The sequence below is a fragment of the Drosophila sulfurigaster genome, chromosome 2R (assembly GCF_023558435.1).
Source record: "Drosophila sulfurigaster albostrigata strain 15112-1811.04 chromosome 2R, ASM2355843v2, whole genome shotgun sequence".
Taxonomy (NCBI): Eukaryota; Metazoa; Arthropoda; class Insecta; order Diptera; family Drosophilidae; genus Drosophila; species Drosophila sulfurigaster.
Window position 1 is genome coordinate 30,492,936 of NC_084882.1, and position 18,516 is coordinate 30,511,451.

Consider the following 18,516-nt stretch of genomic DNA (forward strand, 5'->3'; position numbering starts at 1 on the left):
TCACAATAAATAAACTAACTAACTAATTTTATTATCAATAAATTTTTAAAATAATTTGTAACAGGAAAACTAAAATAAAATCAAATCATGATTTTTAAGAATGCCTCTAAAAGTTTTAACTTGAAAGATTTGAAAAGTTAATACACAATAAGAATCCTTAAAATGACAAGTATTGTTAGTTATCAATTAAAAGTGTAAGCACACTTTTAGCACTAAGTGTATACGAGCCTTCACTGTGTGAAGTTAATAATCTTGCGATTAATAATCTTCATGGGGTGAGCTTTGAACAAGTTTTATCTATCTGGTCTTAGTGTCAATAGCTTGATAAAGACGCTGATAAAGAATATTTTGTGTACATATTAAAATCTGCGAATCATCTTTGTGATGAGTCTAGAGCAGCAGACTCTTAGACATGATAAGCACTGAACTCCAACATATTTAAACTTTATTTTCAATCAAAGTGATTGACCAAGTCTACAATGGATGTGATTTATCTCGATAGAACTGTATAAGTAAAACAGTTTGCAAAATTAGTTGAGAAAAATCTTAATATAGACTATGTTGATGCTATTATCTTGAGTCATTTGATAACGACCTGAGATTGAAGTGCAAGCTTAATTATAGTACCATTAACCTGAATAAAGCTAACAATCTTTTTTTGTGCTTATAATTTATATTTTAAATATTAAAATCTGCGAATCAACAGAGACATAGACTTGATAAGCACTGAGCTCCTTCATGTTTGAACTTTATTTTCAATCAAAATGTTTGACTAAGTCTATAAGAGATGTGATTTATCTCGAAAGAACAGTATAGGTAAGTAAAACAGTTTGAGTATGTTTATGCTATTATCTTGAGTCATTTGATAACGACCCGAGATTGAAGTGCAAGTTTAATTATAGTATCATTAACCTGAATAAAGATAAAAATCTTTTTTTGGGCATACAATTTATATTTTATTACAATTTAGTTTTACAATGTTTAAAACACGTACGAGTATGCTGCCATAGCACTAATATAGTTTACGACAGCTTAGATTTTACAATATGATTTTATGCTAATCTTATGCCTTGATTTTCTCGCCTTGTTTGGTGTCTACCTTCAGCTCGTGCATTTCGTCGGCCGACGACGTGAGCTCATATTCCACAAAAGGTCTTACAATTGGCGATAAGAGTTTCGCATCAAATTTGGCATCTGGCGCTGGAGATAAAACATAACTGAGCGTCACACCCGTCACCCAGGTGATCACAAAACCAAACGCTGTATACCAAGTGAACGACATATCGAGTATACTCCATGCTGGCTCCAAAAGCGGCTCCGTTTGGACTGTTGCTGGAGTGTTGCTAATTGTGGCATTTGCGAGTGTTAACAAAGCGGATGTTGTGGCTGTGGCTGTGGCATTCTGGCCAGGACAATTGTCCGTGGTTGTGGGCATAAACTCGTAATGATTGCGACCCCAACTGCCAATCACAAGGTAACTCATAGCAGCAATGCTCACAATGATGCTCCAAAGAGCAGCCTGTAAAGGGAGCATAAATTACTCTCACATTAAGTATATATTGAAAGAAGTTTAACTTACTCGTCCATGTGCTCGAGGCACGAGCATGCCCAGCAAAAAGACGCCAGCCACCGAGCCAAAGCTAATGCCGCCAATGGAGTAAACTATTTGTAGTATAGAGCTAAATTGTTCCACAACAATGCCACCAAAGATGCAATAGATGCCGGCAATTAAGACAAACAATTTCATAATCACATTCGCCTTGTGCTCCGTGTGATGAATATGCGGCTTGATGTAATCAAAGTAAACGATGCCACTCAACGAATTGATGCTGGCCGAGAGTGTGCTCAAAGCAGCGCTAAATACACAAGAGATGAAAACACCCGGCATCCCAGTGAGATGTCCCATCACATCCTGCACCAAGTAGGGCACCATTTTGTCCAGCTTGCTGACTATGCCAAGGGTGAGGGGATCGCAGTCATGATAGCGAGCGTACATCACAATGCCCGTGTAGCAATTGAAGGTCATGATCAATACGAAGCCACAACCGAAGAGCACCAAGGATCTAAAGAAAAATTTAAGACATGTTACTAAAGAAATTAAGCAGAAATTCAATGAAATTTGTTAAAAGATAAAATACAGAAATATTTTATAGAAAGACTATATTAAAGAAAAAACTTGGAAAACTGGAATACAATTTTGAAGGTAGGGAATAAAGTAAGAAAGGTACAGTCGAAATATTAAAATATACCAAAGGCTATCTTTGGTATATCTATATAATACTACATTGAAAATATACCATGGTTATAAATATATACGTAATTCTCAACGAAAGCATTTAAAACCCGAATATAAAAAATATACCAAAATCTATATTTATTATATCGATATACTGTCATATTAAAAATATACCAAAGAATTAAAAATATACGAGATTGTCAACCAAAGCAATTAAAACCCGAACATAAAAAAATATACCAAAAAGTATATTTAGTATATCGATATACTGCAACATTGAAAATATTCCATAGAAAAAAATATACACGATTGTCAACCAATACAATTAAAACTCGACAGATATTATTGTACATACCAAACATTATTCGATTTGTGTTTTAGTTAGTGGTCATATATTATAATTGAGTTTAATGTTTCATATGATACATAACTTCTCACCTTCTGGCATGAGTTAACGATGGAAGAGAAACAATGCGCTGCACACAGCTCTGATTGAGACCCACATAACCAGTCCATGTAACGAGTGCCGCTCCGAATGTATTCCAGAATGTCGATCGCGTCTTCAGATCAAAGGTATAGCTGTTGATTAGCAAGAAATTATGTCAACTACTACTAATATGAATTTCATTTAAGAAAACCCACTTGACTTCCAGTCGACCGCCTTTGTCAGCAATATCCAACACTCGACCAAGACCGCCCAGACTTATTGTGCCCAAGATGCCCACCAGGACTACGGATATAACCATCACAGCTGCCTGGACTACATCTGTCCACACAACTGCCTTGATGCCGCCCTATAAATTAATATATTATTTATTAAGAAATCTATATAAAGTTGTTGGATTTACTCACAATCATTGTGTAGAAAATGCAGATGCCGCATATGATTGCATTAATAATATGCACATTATAACCGGTAACTATGAAAAAATATGAAGATAATTAAATATAAAACTGAATATATAAATTATATAAAAATAAAGATTCATATTATAGTATATCATTAAAAATACGATATAGAAAAAGCCAGACGAAACAATCAAGAAGGTAATGATAATACGAAAGATAAGTTAAAAAGAAAAATAATTACAAACGACGACGAGAAAAACTTTGACAATTAAAATTGTTAAGAAGTATTTAGAAGAAGAATTTAATTCTAAAATACAATTATAATAAAGTAAATATAAATTGTGATTCGAACAGAAAACCAATGTTGTAAAAGTCTACCCTCATAAAAAATATCCAGGATAGATCAATAAGTGTTTACGATAAAACCTATTACTCAAATATAATACATTGAAAATAAGATTATTTATTTATAAAATGAATAATTTATATATTTAGTCTTACCTTGTGCAAAAGCTAGCGAAGGCAGGAATATGAAGATGGGCAGCATGAATAATCCGGTCATAACAAAGATGAAAGTCTGAAGTCTTCTCGTAGCGCTGTTGAAACGCAACTCCAGATACTGTAATCCAAGAAATGATGTGTGAACTGTAGATTAATTCCAATATTGAAGAATCGTAAGCAGACCTCGTAACAATTCGTAATATTGTTGTTATAGAAGACCGGAATTATCACATAGTTAAGGATGGGCACCACAAAGAACATGCTGATCACATTGAAGAACCAATTGATACCAAAGGCATACATCTCGGCAGGAATACTCATGATCGAGATGGCCGAGAGTTGACTGGCCACCAAGGATATGGCAATCGGTAGAGTTTTCATGCGTTTGCCACCCATCAGATATTCATCTGTGGTATCCGCACTTTTATTGAAGAATCCAAAGTAAACACCAATTCCAGCCGAAATGCTAAGCATAAACGCAAAGACAATATAATCCGTGGTTTTAAACGTAAACTGATCGGCCAGAGCCTGTGACACGGTGTCGTTAAGTAACGCGGACATTTCGCGAACGGATTTTTTGAATCTGATCTATGCGGAAGTTAAATCACAATTGGCTCATCTCTTGGTGTTAAGTTGGCTTTATAGAAAATCTGACGTCTTTGTCGTTGGGTTTTATCTATCGACACATAAAAGTTCTTATCTAAATTGTCATTTTAAAAGATTTGTAAATCTGACAATCTGAAAACTAGCTCGAGGATTTCACGGCGCAAGATAAGCGTTGTCAACGTTATCTATTTCCAAACTCATTCATTTCTCTCAGCGATACTTGCAAGTCACAACAAGTTCGCAAAGTATACGAGTATTGCGATGATATGAGATGAGATGTGATTAAAACTGAAAGTAAAGTGAACTCTGATGAGATTTACCCTTATTCTTGTTTATTTATTGACAAGCCTTCGGGAGATTTGATGTACTATGATAATAAATCAGTTTACAAGACGATTTGCATCCTTATCGATATGTTAACAGAAAGTATTATAAAGTTAATATCTTTAGTTATTTCACAATGAGCCGAAATTGAAATGTAAGTTTCACAATCTTTATTTAGTCAGCTCATATTTCATAAATGACTTTATAATTAGAGATAAGAGTTTGGCATTAAATTCAGCATCTGGAATCGGTGATAAAACATAAACATAATAAGAAAACCATGTCGATATTTACGATGTGAACGACATCGAGAGAATCCTCTATTCTGACTTTTATAAGTCTTCGGCTTAAACTATTGTTATCATTTAAATTATGACCTGTAGAAGTACAAATAAAATTCCTTATCTAAATTGCTATTTTAAAGATTTTTTAATCCGATAATCTGAAAACTAACTCGAGAATTTCATGATGCGATATAATCGCTAGCTTCTCGACTTGTCTGCGTTATCATTTTCCCAACTCGTTCATTTGCAAGTCACAACAAAATCGTCAAGTATATATGCCATATGTCTATTGAGACGATGTGTGATTAAAACTGAAAGTAAAGGGAACTTGCATGCAACGTCGTTGCCGTTGTCGTTGTGACATACTCGTAATTGACGATGCGATGATGTTGCCACAGCTTGCAACCAATTGAAAAAAATGTTAATGATGCTGAAAAGTTGGTTAAGTGGCCCACAGATGTTTCTTATTGCTGTTGTTGTTGACCATTGGTAATTGTTTATGGCCAGACCGCTCTCCTCAGACTTCAATCTTCCATCTCGGCTGCAACTGATGAAATCACACACAGCGTAATGAACGTCGCAGCACTTTTTGATGAGTGCTCTACAAGTCATGGCTACTGCAACAATCTGCGTTGCGTCTGCCACCAAAAAAAAACTGAAAAGTGAAAGGATTTTCAAGCTCAATATGTGTGATTACGTAATACATACTGATGATGAGCTGTGTGAACTCACAGATCACCTTCGAGATGCACCAATTGAGAATGTTGTTTTTTGTTTTTCTGTCTTTTGGAAATGTCAAAAATCGTTCTGGGTCAGTGAAGTAATTAAAAGGTTAAAAGTTGTAAAGAAAAAAACACTCAAGCATATTTAACGGTGACAAAATTTACTATTTTTTTTATTATTTTCATATTTTTTTTGTTGTTTCTTTGTTTGTTTCATAAAAATAAAAACACTTACGAGCTAATAATGCGTTATAACACTGTTTTTTCCTTTTTTGGGGAAGAGTGTTGTGTGTGTGTTATGTGTGTGTTTTGCCTTTTTTGTTTTCTTGCTGTTCTAAGACAAAAAAGTTTTGAGTTTTGTTTTGTTGTTTTTTTTTTTGGGAAAACTATTTACAAAAAAAACACAAGTTTCGAGCCCGAAATTTTCGGGGATTCGAAATAGAGAAGGAGGTGAAAATTACAGTCGCTGAGTTGAGTGAGACTTGGAGAGAGTGTGAGAAAGGTGTGATAGAGATGGATAGAGTTAAGAGAGAGAGAGGCAGCTATATCATCAGCTATTAGTTTACCTCCTCTATAACTCTAAGACGAACTTTCTTTTCCACTCAGCATAATGTGTATGTCAATATCTTGGAGGGGGGCGTGGCGCGCTCTTCTTCTTCTTCTTCTGGATGTTGTTGTTGTTGTTGTTGATTGTGTACCCATAATTCCATATATTGATTTCAGTATTCTTGTTGTTGTTGTTGTTGTTCTTTGTTGTTGTAGGTCGTTAGGTCCGTTTTTTTGTTTCCAGATTGTCGTCCTTTTTTTTTGGCAGCAAAATTTACTTTCTGTTAAATTTGGGTATTCTTGGCTTGCACAACATTTGTTATTGGGGCTTAGAAAGGCGCACCGTAGCTGCCGCTGGGCCTCGATGGAGCACCATAGCTGCCAGAGGGAGCAGATGGATAGCCACCGCCACCGCCAGCCTGTGTGCTCTGCTGAGCGAACTGAGCCACCTGGATGGCCTGACGCACGCCCTCAAGATCGATGCCAACGACACGACCGCCGCCGCCAATGCCGGGCGCACCGTAGCTGGTCGATGGTGGACCGTAGCTGCCGGATGGGGCGCTGGGGTAGCCACCGCCGCCACCACCGCCGCCGCCGCCGCCTCCCTGTTTGCTCTCCTCTTGGAGGAGAATCTGACGCACCTGCTCGAGCAGCTGAGGATCAACGTTCTGGCCCTCGGAGGTTTGGAAGCCACCGCTGACGGCCTGGAAGCCACCGCCACCGCCGCCGCCACCGCCGAAACCACCGCCGAAGCCACCGCCAAATCCACCGCCACCGCCGCCGCCACGGGGATAATTGTAGCCCGATGGTGGCTCAGCTGCGGCCAAAGCAGCCAGAGCGAACACTAAGAACTGTAGAAGAGCAGAGCAGAAGAGATAATCCGTAATCAGTATTTTGCTTGATCCGTTTGAGGTAATCCGTTTGTGGCTTAGTTTTGTGGCTGCTACTTACCACTGAGAAGGAGTTCATAGCACTGAGTATTGTGGTGTAATGTGTGGGGGAGAGAAGTAAAATTAAAAAATGATAAGGTAAATTTAGTTGCTTTCGAGTGGGGAGCCAGCGACTGAATGCATTCCCAAATGCCAAGCTGGCCCTCTTTATACTGCTTGCTCCAACGTTTGGAGCGTCGTCTTCACTAACCGCTCACGCTCTCGCAATTCCCCTCCCTCTCCCCACTCACCTCTCGTCTCCCCCCTCTTATTTGGCTGGTGTTTGGTTTCAGTGACTTCGTCGGACCAACATCATTATCGGCAACTTCGTCTTCTCCAAAGTCGTTGGACGCTAACGATCATCATCATCACAAGAGTTGTTGTTGTGGTTGTTGCTGTGATTGTTGTGGTTGCTGCTGTTTTGGCTGCTTTTGTGGCGTACCTTCATCTTCAGTTGCGACTTGTTTTGGCGTTCGACCTGCGGCCAACTCGAACTCCAACTGCGATTCCCGACGTTTCCCACCATAAAGCAAAAACAAAATACAAAATACAAAATAAAAGTGTAGAAAACAAACTTACAGTCGATATAAAAAAGAAACAAAAATCGACAAAACTGCAAATGTCGCTAATAATTTGAGTTTGTCGCTGCCTGCATTCGAAAATTTCTTTTTTGCACTTTCCACGTTTCACGTTTTCGTCTTTCGACATTTCTTGCGCTTGGACATCGACATCGACATCTTCGACTTGGACCAGGAAATCATTTTAAAGGAAACTAATCGCTGGGAAAAACAAAAACAAACAACGGTTGCTGCTTTGGCAAATTCTGTCCAACATTTGCATAAGGGCTGAGCCCAACTTTATGGCCCATAAAATCAAAAACAAAACACTCATTACAATTTGCACCTTGATTGTGAAATATTCGTTGTGGCTGCTGTGGGAAAATTAAGAGGTACTCTACATTTAATTTCCATGTGGAGCAGTAGGGCCTTGTAATTAACGCTGGCCGATTTCCCAAGGAGATTTTGGCGGAGTATTAAAATCGCATTTTAACATTAACATATTGTAGACAGACAAAGAAGAGCGAAGAAGCTGTTGAGGCCTGTGGTAAAAGTTTCGCGAAGAGTTGTGCACAGAAACAGGTAATAATCATGAATGATACATATATTTACACGTAATTCGAACATTTGTTTCACTTCACGTTCACCGCCAGACTTTTGCCATGATATAACAACAAAAACTGAAGCGAAGATAGCGCCAATGACTCACATTTAAAAATAAAAAAAAGAGTTTGGCATATTTAATTGCCATTCATTGGATTTGAAGTAAGCAAACAAAAAATAATACATATTCTGAGTGTGCAGCAATCAGTTGAGGCAGCCGCAGACAACGCTGCGTATACGTAATGTGCTTCCCACCTTCCCACCTCAGGGAGTTGGTTTGAAATATGCATTATGGTATTATGTCAACATCAACGACAGTGACAATGTGAATGCGCTGAGGGCGCAAAGCAAACCAAAGCAATTGAAAGAAAGGAAAGAAAACGAAAAAGAAAAGGCAAAAGGCAAAAGGCGAAAGAAAAACGAGCTGAAAATGAAACCGAATCCCAATCAAAATGCCAAGTGCCATTAAATTGTGGTAAATGAGGTTTATTTACTTATGCCACACACATCCATACATATATACAATATATATCTCTCTTTCTTGGCTGACTTTCGCAAAGTGCATTGGTTTCAGATGTTTCTTTTTTTTTTTGGTTTTTTAAGGGCTTATTGGAAACCTTCACGCTTCAAACTTTTTGCGGCTGCGTGATTCGTGCGTCGTTGCGTGGCAGTGGCAGCAATGACAACAACGGCACGATTCCAACAACTCCAAAAATATAACAGCAACAACAACAAAAACAACAAACAGTTTGCAGCAGATGAAAGTCAACACTTAACACTCGGCGATCAGCCGCAGCTCAACTCCGCTCAGCTCACAGCTCGAAGCTTGAAACTCGCAGCTAAAACTTCAATGACAGCGCGCTAAATCATTTTTTGTCTTTCCTCGTTTTTGTCTTGAATTATTTTTATCAGCTTGGCTTGTTGTACCCGGTAAGCAGAGCGTTAAGTAGGCGTCTAGTACTCAACTCAATTGATTTGTTTACTTCCGTCTGACCGTCTGTCCGTGCTTTAGATCAAAGATATCGCAGCAACTTCAAGAACTGTAGCTTTTAAATTTGAAGGCAATATTCCTGAAAATAAGAAATAACTATAGCATGTTTTACAACTTTTCCGACTTACATTTTCTGCACACAAATCGATAAAAACTTATATTGAGTCGAATTTAAAAACTAAAGTTTTGAATTTGGACAACTACTTTTAATAATTATTAATGTAAAAGTTAATCTATATTCTTGAAATTGGTTAAACTTAATAAGATAAGTACCGTGAATACTTTTTACTACATTTTATGAATTTGTGAACATTAATAAGCAAATATTTATTATTAAAAATAATAATATGTTCACAAAAGTTTAAAGAAATAATCCCAATTAATTAATAAATTTTTTTTTTTTATTCTGAAACTTAATGAATGGCACAATTTTTATAAAAAAGAATAAGAAAATATAACAAAATTTGTATATTTTTAAATTTTGGTAACCTATATTAAACTATATATTATATTAAACATAATAATAATCTCAGAAATGTTCCAAGAAGTTATTTTTGAGTTTTGCAGTGCCAACATTTCGGTTTCTTGACTCGACATAGAAACTTCAATTATTAATATTTATTAATTACTGTCCAGTTATAATTACCGGGTATCTTGTAGTCGAAAAACAATGCGTTTGCCGTTTTCGTACTTGTTATTGTTGCTGCTGTGTCTGCCACTGTCACTTTGGCTTTTAATTTGGTTTATTGTGGCGCTGTCTTAAGATGCCTTTGTGAAGGTCTCTCTCTCAATTCATTTCGTAATTGTTTTTTTTCGGACTCGCACTTTTAGCCAAGTTCGAGTTTCAGCTATAATTGGAGTAGACCCCAAAATATCCATTCATTATGATGTCTCTTCGCTTGGGGTGTCATTCTAAATTACGGGTCTGAGATCTGAGATCTGAGACTGAATCTGAGACTGGGAGACCGGCCTTTTTTGGAGGAGACTGTGTCTTGGGGTCTGGCATTGGATTTATCGCTCTCTTTGCTTTTGATTTTTGCACGTTTTGTTTTGTTACCGCTTTCGGTGCGTTCGTTTTTTGTCTTTAAACGCTTTATGTTTTACTTTAATTTTTTTTTGCAACTTAATGAAACGCTTTATTGCACGCCACAATATAAACTTTGCATGTACATGCATAAGTGTCTTGGTGTGTGTGTGTGCAATGTGTGTGTGAGTATCTGCTCAAATCCATCATTAACACGTCCACTAGGTCAGCAAAGACGTCGCCACCACCACCGCATCATGACTTACATTTCGTTTTGACCACTTTTTTTTTCCTCTGTTTTGTTATTATTTTCTCAGCTTGGTGTTGGCCTAAGTAGATGTTCATTATCTACACACACACACACACACATGCACACACTTGGATGTGTGTACGTTGGTAATTGTTATGACACTCTAATTGGGGCAGGCAACAACAGCAACCAACTAAGTATGTAGGTAGGTATGTATGGGTACAATAATAATAACGGTTTGGCAGACGACGCGCGTAAATTTTCAAATCCACGTCTGTCGTCGCTTGCCAATTGATGGCTAGATAAATCGACAAAGCCCCTTTTTATTGTTGCAACACATTTGCACATTTTATTACACGTAATAAATAATAAATAAAAATCCAATTGGAAAAAGTTAGTTACTGCAATAAGAAGAATGAAAATTTAACGAGGTGGGAACAGTTAACGAAGTGGAGTCAAGTAATAAATTTACTTGTCTATTTTCTATTATTAGCTTTTAATTATTTGTGCTCGTTTAGCTCAATTGTGTCATGGAGAGTTTAGTCAAAAAACTATACATTATAGCCAAATCACTTGTTTTTTCGCTAAACTAAATGAAGAGGGAACACTTAACAAAATGGGAACAGTTTCGCCTTCAAGCCACCACAATTGACCATGCTTAATTAATTTACTTATTTTGTCTGCTTGCCATTATCACCTTTTAATTATTTGTATATTATTGCTCATTTTGATAAATCATGTCATGGCAAGCGAGTTCCGTTTCCTAACCTTTTGTTAAATATGGCTTCATTTGACACGATTACAATTAAAGTGTGGCGTACTTAAGAAACCGAAAGCTTGACTAAAAGTGTGAAGATGTGAAGTTAATTGAAGTAACTAGACTAAGTGACATGGTTTATGTTTATAAATTGCGATTAAAGTAGCTTAATTAGTCGATGTAATCAGGAGCATTCACATAAAATAAAACAAATTTCCTGTTTCAAATTAAATTTGACAAACTAATCAAGCGCAGCCAACTTACTGCATTTTTGACAGCAAATTGATGATGCCAGATCGGGCATATTGATAAGTACCCGCTAAACTAGCTTAATTTGCAACTAGTATTAATCCAACTGATGCTGCCAGATCGCAATTGGCAACTTTTTAAAAAAAAAAATAAATACGTTTTTGAAATATTTTTATTTGTTAGTTTTGAAGGCAACGATGTCTATTTTTGCAAAACATGAGTTGCATTTTTGAGTTTGCCGCTAATCGTTAGCGAACACATATGCGTTTGTATGTGTATGTGTGCAGCTGTGGTGGAAAAGCATGATTAATGCTAAAGAGAAACGAATTTGTTCAACGCCCCTTAAACATGGAGAGTGAAAAAATACTGATTATTCAAGCGTATAGATGACGAGATGAAGGTAAAAAAACCTGTGTGACAAACGCCGAGAATATCGCAAGCTATAATAGCCGCTGATGAAGATGAATGCGCTAAAATTGCAAGCAGACATGGAAGGCAGGCTGGATGGGCTGGCTGGCTAGGCTAGGCTGGAAGTGGGAGTGCAAGGCGGGTGTGGAGGCAGAAGGAGGCAGAGATTCAGCTGGCAGTTATTGCTGCAGCAGCATTACATAAGGCGCCAGCGCCAACGCAGAAGAGCCCCTCGAGGCTGATGGCAGTAGCAACAACCTCGATGTCTTCTGTCGTTTCCTCAAAAAGACAAAACAAGTTTTGTTTGTCCGACACAACGAGACAACGGCAACGGCGTTTGGAGTCGCGCTCCTCTAGCTTTATGTAAGTCAAGCGTGGAGACCGACACAGCAACAGCAACAGCAACATGGGCAACTGCAACCGGCATGCAGGCAGATGAGTTGTCCATGTTTGTTGCAGCAGTCGCAGTTGAAGCTAGCGCAACCAGAAAACAACGATGCAAGTGAAATTGCATATGCAATGCGAAACTAGGCAAAACCAAAAAAAAAATACAACAAAAATATAAAGATAACATAAAACATACAGAAAAAAAAATAGATGCTGTGAAAAGCAAACGTGCATAGAAATGCTGAAATTGTTTGGGAAATTGCCGCGACACGTTTTGCCATCTCGGACTGGACGACTGGATTTTTTTTGGGAAACAACAACTGCATTTTTTGCTGAATACAAACATGGCCACTCTGGCCATGCGATCGCCAATCATACGTAGGCAAGGCAAGTTCTTCGCGTAAAACAAACTTTAGCCTTTGCTTTTGGGGTGCTAACATTTGTGATTAGAGGCTTATGCAAAATTTTGTCAGCCAGCTGCTGTCGCATTTGACTTCCACTTGCGTAATACTACTGCAGGTTTGTAGAGACTCTTCCCAGTCAAAGTATTTACGTTGAAGATTCTCAAGGCGGTTGGTCAAAAGTAAAAGTGCAAAAATCTTTTGCTGTCAGGTGAATCGCTAATCGCACTAATCGAATGCCGGACAACATGCTGTGCTCAGCATGGTTGCCTTAACAGCAGCACGATTATAGTGTGATTTTACATTGCGTTTAATTCATAAACAAATTTAAACCTTCGGTGTGAGATTTGCTTCAGGGCTTTTTATTATGTTTTCTAAACGCAAAAAAAGGCTAAATCATTAGGTGTTTAAGTAGGTTTAAGTATGATAAGTTAATTAAAAAGTCAAGAGCATACCGGTTTTTGTAGTAATTTTTTTTATTTAACATGTACACGTATGTGAATCACACAACTTAATAAAAATACATTTTAAAAAATAACGGGAGTTATTAAAAAAGTTGATTGCCTACCTTAAGGCGAAAGTGGTGAAAATTTTTGCAAGCTACGTATATCAACAAATGAAATCTAGTAATAATGATTGTACAAAAATTATTAATTTGAAATCTGACTTATTTAAATAAAATAAAATGCAGAAACATTTTAGCAATTAAAAATTAGTGTGTTTGTTTAAGAACATCTGAATTTAAATATTTTCGTCACATACTTTTAGGCAGATGCAGTAAAACCACCACCAATTTATATTCCAATTGGAAATCGTAGCCAACGAATTCATACTTGATAGAATACCAAACGAGATAACTAATACAACCAATTTTCAATAACTTATGCCACATAATTGAGAAACATGTTAACTATTTAAAAAGTAAATTAAAGGAGCCGTGCCCAACTGTTCCACTGGTCACATTGTTCTTTAGGCACAGCTGATTGAGCGCGTTTACGTGCGAATGGCAAAACGCCATTACGTTACGTACTGTGACGAGTCGTGTACGTGTACAATGAAAACAGGAGAAAGAAAAACGAAAATATATATGTAAAAACTACTTGCCGAGAGAGGATAGTCAAAATTAATTGTGTCGATGTTGTCCGAGCACTAACTAACGTCAAAAAAATACCCAAAAATAAGCAATAAAAATTATATAGATATTGCACATACTGAACGTTAGCCGTAAACAACAAAGCAGTCAAAATTAACATCTTTCTGGAGACGATCAGCCAATTGGCTGGCTTTGCAACCAACTGCGACAATATGCAGCTGTTAATTTCAAGTGTTTGCATGGCGCTGACGAGCGCCGTAATTGGCAACGCCTACTACCAGAAACAGCAGTTCTACCCGGCCGTTGTCTATATAACCAAATCTAATGCATCCATGGCGGTGAGTTCCAAGTCACAACAACAACAATAAGAATACACAACGTTCTAAAGTCTGAACTTTCTGCAGGTCATTTATATACAATTCTTTGTGATAGTATTTATGTTTGGCAAGCTTTTGCGCAAGGTAAACTATATATTTATTTTATTACTTTTTTAATTTTGTAAAATTGTATACTAAATTTTCATTTTTTTCTGCAGATTTTCTTAGGCACTTTACGAGCTGCAGAGTTTGAGCATTTGCTGGAGCGTTTTTGGTATGCGCTAACAGAGACTTGCTTAGCTTTTACCGTTTTTCGAGATGACTTCAATCCAAGATTTGTTGCATTATTCACTGTGCTCCTATTTCTCAAATCATTCCATTGGCTGGCCGAAGAACGCGTTGACTTTGTGAGTACATTTTGACCAAGAGTTGTAAAAGCAACATGTTGTATACGTGATATTCTAATTGCAGATGGAGCGTTCTCCTGTCCTAGGTTGGCTATTTCACATACGCGTCGGCAGTCTGCTTACCATGCTAGGCATACTCGACTATGTGCTACTCATGCATGCCTACAATTCAACCTTGGTTCGTGGTCCTACAGTGCAGCTTGTCTTTGGCTTCGAGTATGCTATTTTGCTGACTGTCATCGCCAGCACAGCTATCAAATATGTTCTGCATGCTGCTGAAATGCGCACCGACACTCCCTGGGAGAATAAGGCTGTGTTTCTGCTGTACACCGAACTGGTTATTGGTCTCATCAAAGTGATCTTGTATCTGCTGTTTGTGATCATCATGGCAAAGATCTATGCGCTGCCCATGTTTGTGTTCCGACCCATGTTCTTCACCATACGCAACTTCCGCAAGGCGCTAAATGATGTCATAATGTCGCGTCGCGCCATTCGCAACATGAATACGTTATATCCGGATGCCACGCCCGAGGAATTGCGTCAATCGGACAACATTTGCATCATTTGCCGCGAGGATATGGTTAATCACTCCAAGAAACTGCCCTGCGGTCACATCTTCCATACCACCTGCTTGCGCTCATGGTTCCAACGGCAGCAAACGTGTCCCACTTGTCGTTTGAACATTTTGCGTGCTCCTGCTTTACCGCGTGCCGCTGAGGAACCAGCGAATGCAGCAGCTGCCCCAGCTGCAGCAGCAGCTCAGACTGGCGTTGCAGCAGCGGTCAATGTTGCAGCAAATACGTTGCCGGGAGCAGCAGCTGCAGCTGCAACGGATGCGCGTTTGCCACAAGCAAATGGCAATGCGGGTAGAAATCCAATTTTTCTGCCAAACTTCGCGGAACTTTTCGGCAATGCCAGTGAGTTTTACGTTCTCGACATATTGTTTCTTGCTAATTAATCGATCCTTTTTAGATAACATACCCAACGCTTTGTCCAATCCGCCACCCGCTATGCTGCCTCCCTTCATGTCGCAGCCACCATTTGCTTACTTTACGCCACCCATTGGACCACCGCCTCCCATGCCTTCGGATCTAACGCGTTTCAGCGATGCCGAGTTGCTCGCCATGGAGGGAACACAACGCAAGCACATTGAGGAGCGTCTGAAGGTGAAGAATACTCCAAAATGAGGAAATTCCAATTACTAATCAATTCTATTTACAGATGCTACGCAATACTATGCTAATGCTGGACTCGGCCAGCATCTTGATGCAACAGTATCAGGGACTAATGGCACGCCTGCCGCCCCCCTACAATACCCCTACCAACAGCAGGAACCACTGCAGCGACAGCAACAACAGCGGCAGATGTACCAACTGTGGAACCAACAGCTGCCGCGACTGCATCCGTCTATGACACAGCAGCGAGCACATCGAGAGCAGCAGCGGCAGCTGCGGAGGCGACAGCACAACAAATAAGCGTAACTGCCACAAATAGCAAGACGGAGCAAGTGACAATTGAGGATCTGGGCGCCGAGGAGGATGATCTCCCCTCAACGGAGGCAGCCAGTTTAGATGTGGAGACCGAGGATAGCTCGGAGTTGAGTGAACTGCGCAAACGACGCTTGAAATTTCTGGAGGAGCGCAACAAATCGCCAAATAGCAGCGACACAACGGATTAGATCTGGAATGGAACTGAATTTAATCAACCGCAGTAAAAAACAGCCTTAAGGCTTAACTCGTCCTAACACACACACATACAAATACACAACACACACTCACACAGACACATGCATGTACACTCATTAATTCAATGTGTATTCTATGAATGGATATTGATGATATGTTTCTACTACTTTGACCTTAATCTTTATACAAAATCTCTGAATTTTTGTTATCCTCTGGTTTTGGTTTCATTTGTTTCTTGGGAAGAATATTGTTGATATCCATTTTCAAGAAGTGTTTGTTGTAGGCATTATTCTGCTAAAGTGTGAAACGAGCGTTCTGGTTATAGCATGGCGTGCAAGATTCAATATATATACATTCTATATATATATATATGTATTGTGTAAAAAAAAAACCAACTAATTTAGAGCAAAAGGGGAAAACAACTGATGATTTGTATTTAATATTATTATGTGTATAATTAATGAGAAAGAAAAAACGAAAAGACGAAAATGAAATATATAAGTATATATACATAAATGTATGCGAAATAATTTAAGACATCGACTTAAAACTACACATAGATAACAACTGTGGAACGTCGTGCACCACGTTCGTGAAAGATTTGCATTTGCATGTTGCCGGTGCCGGATCAAATGCGTGATTCAATCTCTCGAAACTCGCCGGGATCGGTGAATCGCACAGTCAGAATGTAGAACAGCGAAGGGGAACGGCACCAGACACAACAACGTATAATGATAGTTCAACGAGGCGATGCCGAATGCCAGCAGGAGCCAATGGACAGCTGAAAGAGAATAGTATTAGAATAATTAAATATTTTATGTATAATTGCTGCAAGTGATCTCTGTCTTTGAGAAACTCTTGTTGAAGTACTTGCTATAGTTTGTGTATTAGCTTTAACAGTAGTTAAACTTGGCTTGGTTCAGTCAACAAAGTACAATATATAGTTTAGTTAGTTTACTACTTACAAATGATGACCACATTCTTCATTTCCCACACAGAGGAGAGCAAGAGAGCCTTCTGTGTTTGATCTAGCTTCATGGCATAATGTATTGCTGTGGCCACCATAGACATGGCAATGCTCAGATATGGAAATGAATAATCTGCAAACAAATGAATTTACTACAGATAACAGATAAAAGATTTATCAAGGTCTTACATATTAAGCCGCAGCAGGTGCCGTGTATTAAAGTAAGTAGTGGCAGAAAATAGAGAGCAGAATAAATCGGCGCCTTGCCTCGCACATCGAACAAAGAGCTGATTAGCGGTCGAATGAGAAACATGTTTAACAAACACAAAAAGTAATACACCAACACAATTGTTTGCCTGAATATAAAGAAAAAAGAAATAGTAAATATAAAATATTGAGTAGATAGAGCTACTTTTCACTTACAACGGATAAACTGCCTCCTGGGTGCAATGATAGGTGGCTTCATAGTTGGGATTGGGATTGTAGAATAAAGTGTACCAATCAGTCAGCTTGCGAACCTCGCAGGCATACAAGCGTAGTTCCCACATCGGTTCCATGAAGAGTGTTGCCAAGATTGCTGCGAGAGCCACTTCAACAAAAGCGCTGGCTGTGAGGATTAATTGTTTGCGGGAGAATTTGCGATCTTTGGCATCCATGTCAATGAAAAAACAGTGCATCATCAGTGGCAGCATGGTCATGAAACCCAGATATAGCCACGAATATGTGCTCAATTCATCACGGCAAGGTGTACACGCATAGCTTGCATTCACCTGCAGAGGAGGAAGGAACAAACAATGTTTAGCAACAAATACACAATCAAAACAATCAACATTGCGGTATATTTTTACCCGTGATCCTCGGGGGGCAAACCCCACAGATGCTCCAGCTGCCATTATCAAGCTGTGAACGTCCACAATAAATGCCAGGGCAGCGATCCAAATAACCATACATTATTTATGCCACGGCTTCTATTAATTCATTATCGTTGTGCACACAAAAAGAGAATATTGTTTTCAACTGGAGTTAGAGGTGGACAAGCATCGATGACATTGTTGATGCAACGATATTTTTGAACGACTATTTATGGCTGACATCGATGTTTTTTAAAACCAAATATTATTACAAATTCATTTATTTTTGTTTATAAATTATTATTTTAGATATTTACTTCTAACAAATATATTAATGCGCCAACGATATAAACCGACGCTCAAAAATCGGGAGATATAGCACCTGATTATACTTTCATAGGGATATCAGTAAATTTCCAAAAAGCGTGTTATTTTAAACCAGTTTTATTTTTCTGTTTTGAAAAAAATTAGACCCTATAAAATAAAGAGTGATTTACCGAATCTTCAAATATTACTTTTAGTACGATATTTATTGAAAATGTTGAAGCGGGTACTTACAAAACTGCCAATAG

The 18,516-nt window shown here is 38.4% G+C and overlaps 4 protein-coding genes and 1 long non-coding RNA gene across 5 annotated transcripts; 2 read left to right on the top strand and 3 right to left on the bottom strand.

Moving 5' to 3' along the window:
• Positions 1 to 913: 913 nt before the first annotated feature.
• On the bottom strand, positions 914 to 4,203 carry LOC133838365 (sodium-coupled monocarboxylate transporter 2). Its single transcript, XM_062269438.1, has 7 exons — positions 3,770 to 4,203; positions 3,587 to 3,704; positions 3,089 to 3,156; positions 2,879 to 3,030; positions 2,675 to 2,815; positions 1,580 to 2,063; positions 914 to 1,519 (listed from the first exon to the last, which is right to left on the bottom strand). The coding sequence occupies exons 1-7, from the start codon at positions 4,145 to 4,147 to the stop codon at positions 1,064 to 1,066; spliced, it is 1,797 nt and encodes a 598-aa protein (XP_062125422.1). The 5' UTR covers positions 4,148 to 4,203; the 3' UTR covers positions 914 to 1,063.
• Positions 4,204 to 5,666: 1,463 nt separating this feature from the next.
• LOC133837848 (uncharacterized) lies at positions 5,667 to 7,150 on the bottom strand. Its single transcript, XM_062268753.1, has 2 exons — positions 7,020 to 7,150; positions 5,667 to 6,919 (listed from the first exon to the last, which is right to left on the bottom strand). Exons 1-2 carry the CDS (start codon positions 7,035 to 7,037, stop codon positions 6,398 to 6,400), a joined length of 540 nt encoding a protein of 179 aa, XP_062124737.1. The 5' UTR covers positions 7,038 to 7,150; the 3' UTR covers positions 5,667 to 6,397.
• An 875-nt stretch (positions 7,151 to 8,025) lies between these two features.
• LOC133837849 (uncharacterized) lies at positions 8,026 to 9,367 on the top strand. The gene is made up of 4 exons (XR_009893873.1): positions 8,026 to 8,136; positions 8,208 to 8,632; positions 8,761 to 9,087; positions 9,170 to 9,367. It is a non-coding gene; the product is annotated as an uncharacterized LOC133837849 (long non-coding RNA).
• Positions 9,368 to 13,648: 4,281 nt separating this feature from the next.
• Positions 13,649 to 16,548, top strand: LOC133836317 (E3 ubiquitin-protein ligase HRD1). Its single transcript, XM_062266710.1, is given in 7 exon segments — positions 13,649 to 14,055; positions 14,122 to 14,178; positions 14,253 to 14,441; positions 14,506 to 15,358; positions 15,414 to 15,607; positions 15,663 to 15,848; positions 15,850 to 16,548. Coding segments are annotated over 7 exon segments (1,875 nt in total). The 5' UTR covers positions 13,649 to 13,929; the 3' UTR covers positions 16,120 to 16,548.
• On the bottom strand, positions 15,703 to 18,112 carry LOC133836316 (JNK1/MAPK8-associated membrane protein). Its single transcript, XM_062266709.1, has 5 exons — positions 17,942 to 18,112; positions 17,517 to 17,863; positions 17,283 to 17,449; positions 17,092 to 17,226; positions 15,703 to 16,907 (listed from the first exon to the last, which is right to left on the bottom strand). The coding sequence occupies exons 1-5, from the start codon at positions 18,038 to 18,040 to the stop codon at positions 16,768 to 16,770; spliced, it is 888 nt and encodes a 295-aa protein (XP_062122693.1). The 5' UTR covers positions 18,041 to 18,112; the 3' UTR covers positions 15,703 to 16,767.
• Positions 18,113 to 18,516: the final 404 nt, after the last annotated feature.

Excerpts from the sequence above, each read along its gene's own strand:
- LOC133838365 (XM_062269438.1), bottom strand. The coding sequence starts at position 4,147 with ATGTCCGCGTTACTTAACGACACCGTGTCACAGGCTCTGGCCGATCAG. Across the intron at positions 2,064-2,674 it reads TCGTTAACTCATGCCAGAAG|ATCCTTGGTGCTCTTCGGTT; the intron begins GTGAGAAGTTAT and ends ATTTTTCTTTAG. Across the intron at positions 1,520-1,579 it reads TGCCTCGAGCACATGGACGA|GCTGCTCTTTGGAGCATCAT; the intron begins GTAAGTTAAACT and ends CTCCCTTTACAG.
- LOC133836316 (XM_062266709.1), bottom strand. The coding sequence starts at position 18,040 with ATGGTTATTTGGATCGCTGCCCTGGCATTTATTGTGGACGTTCACAGC. Across the intron at positions 17,864-17,941 it reads TTGCCCCCCGAGGATCACGG|GTGAATGCAAGCTATGCGTG; the intron begins GTAAAAATATAC and ends CCTCCTCTGCAG. Across the intron at positions 16,908-17,091 it reads GAAGAATGTGGTCATCATTT|CTGTCCATTGGCTCCTGCTG; the intron begins GTAAGTAGTAAA and ends ATTCTCTTTCAG.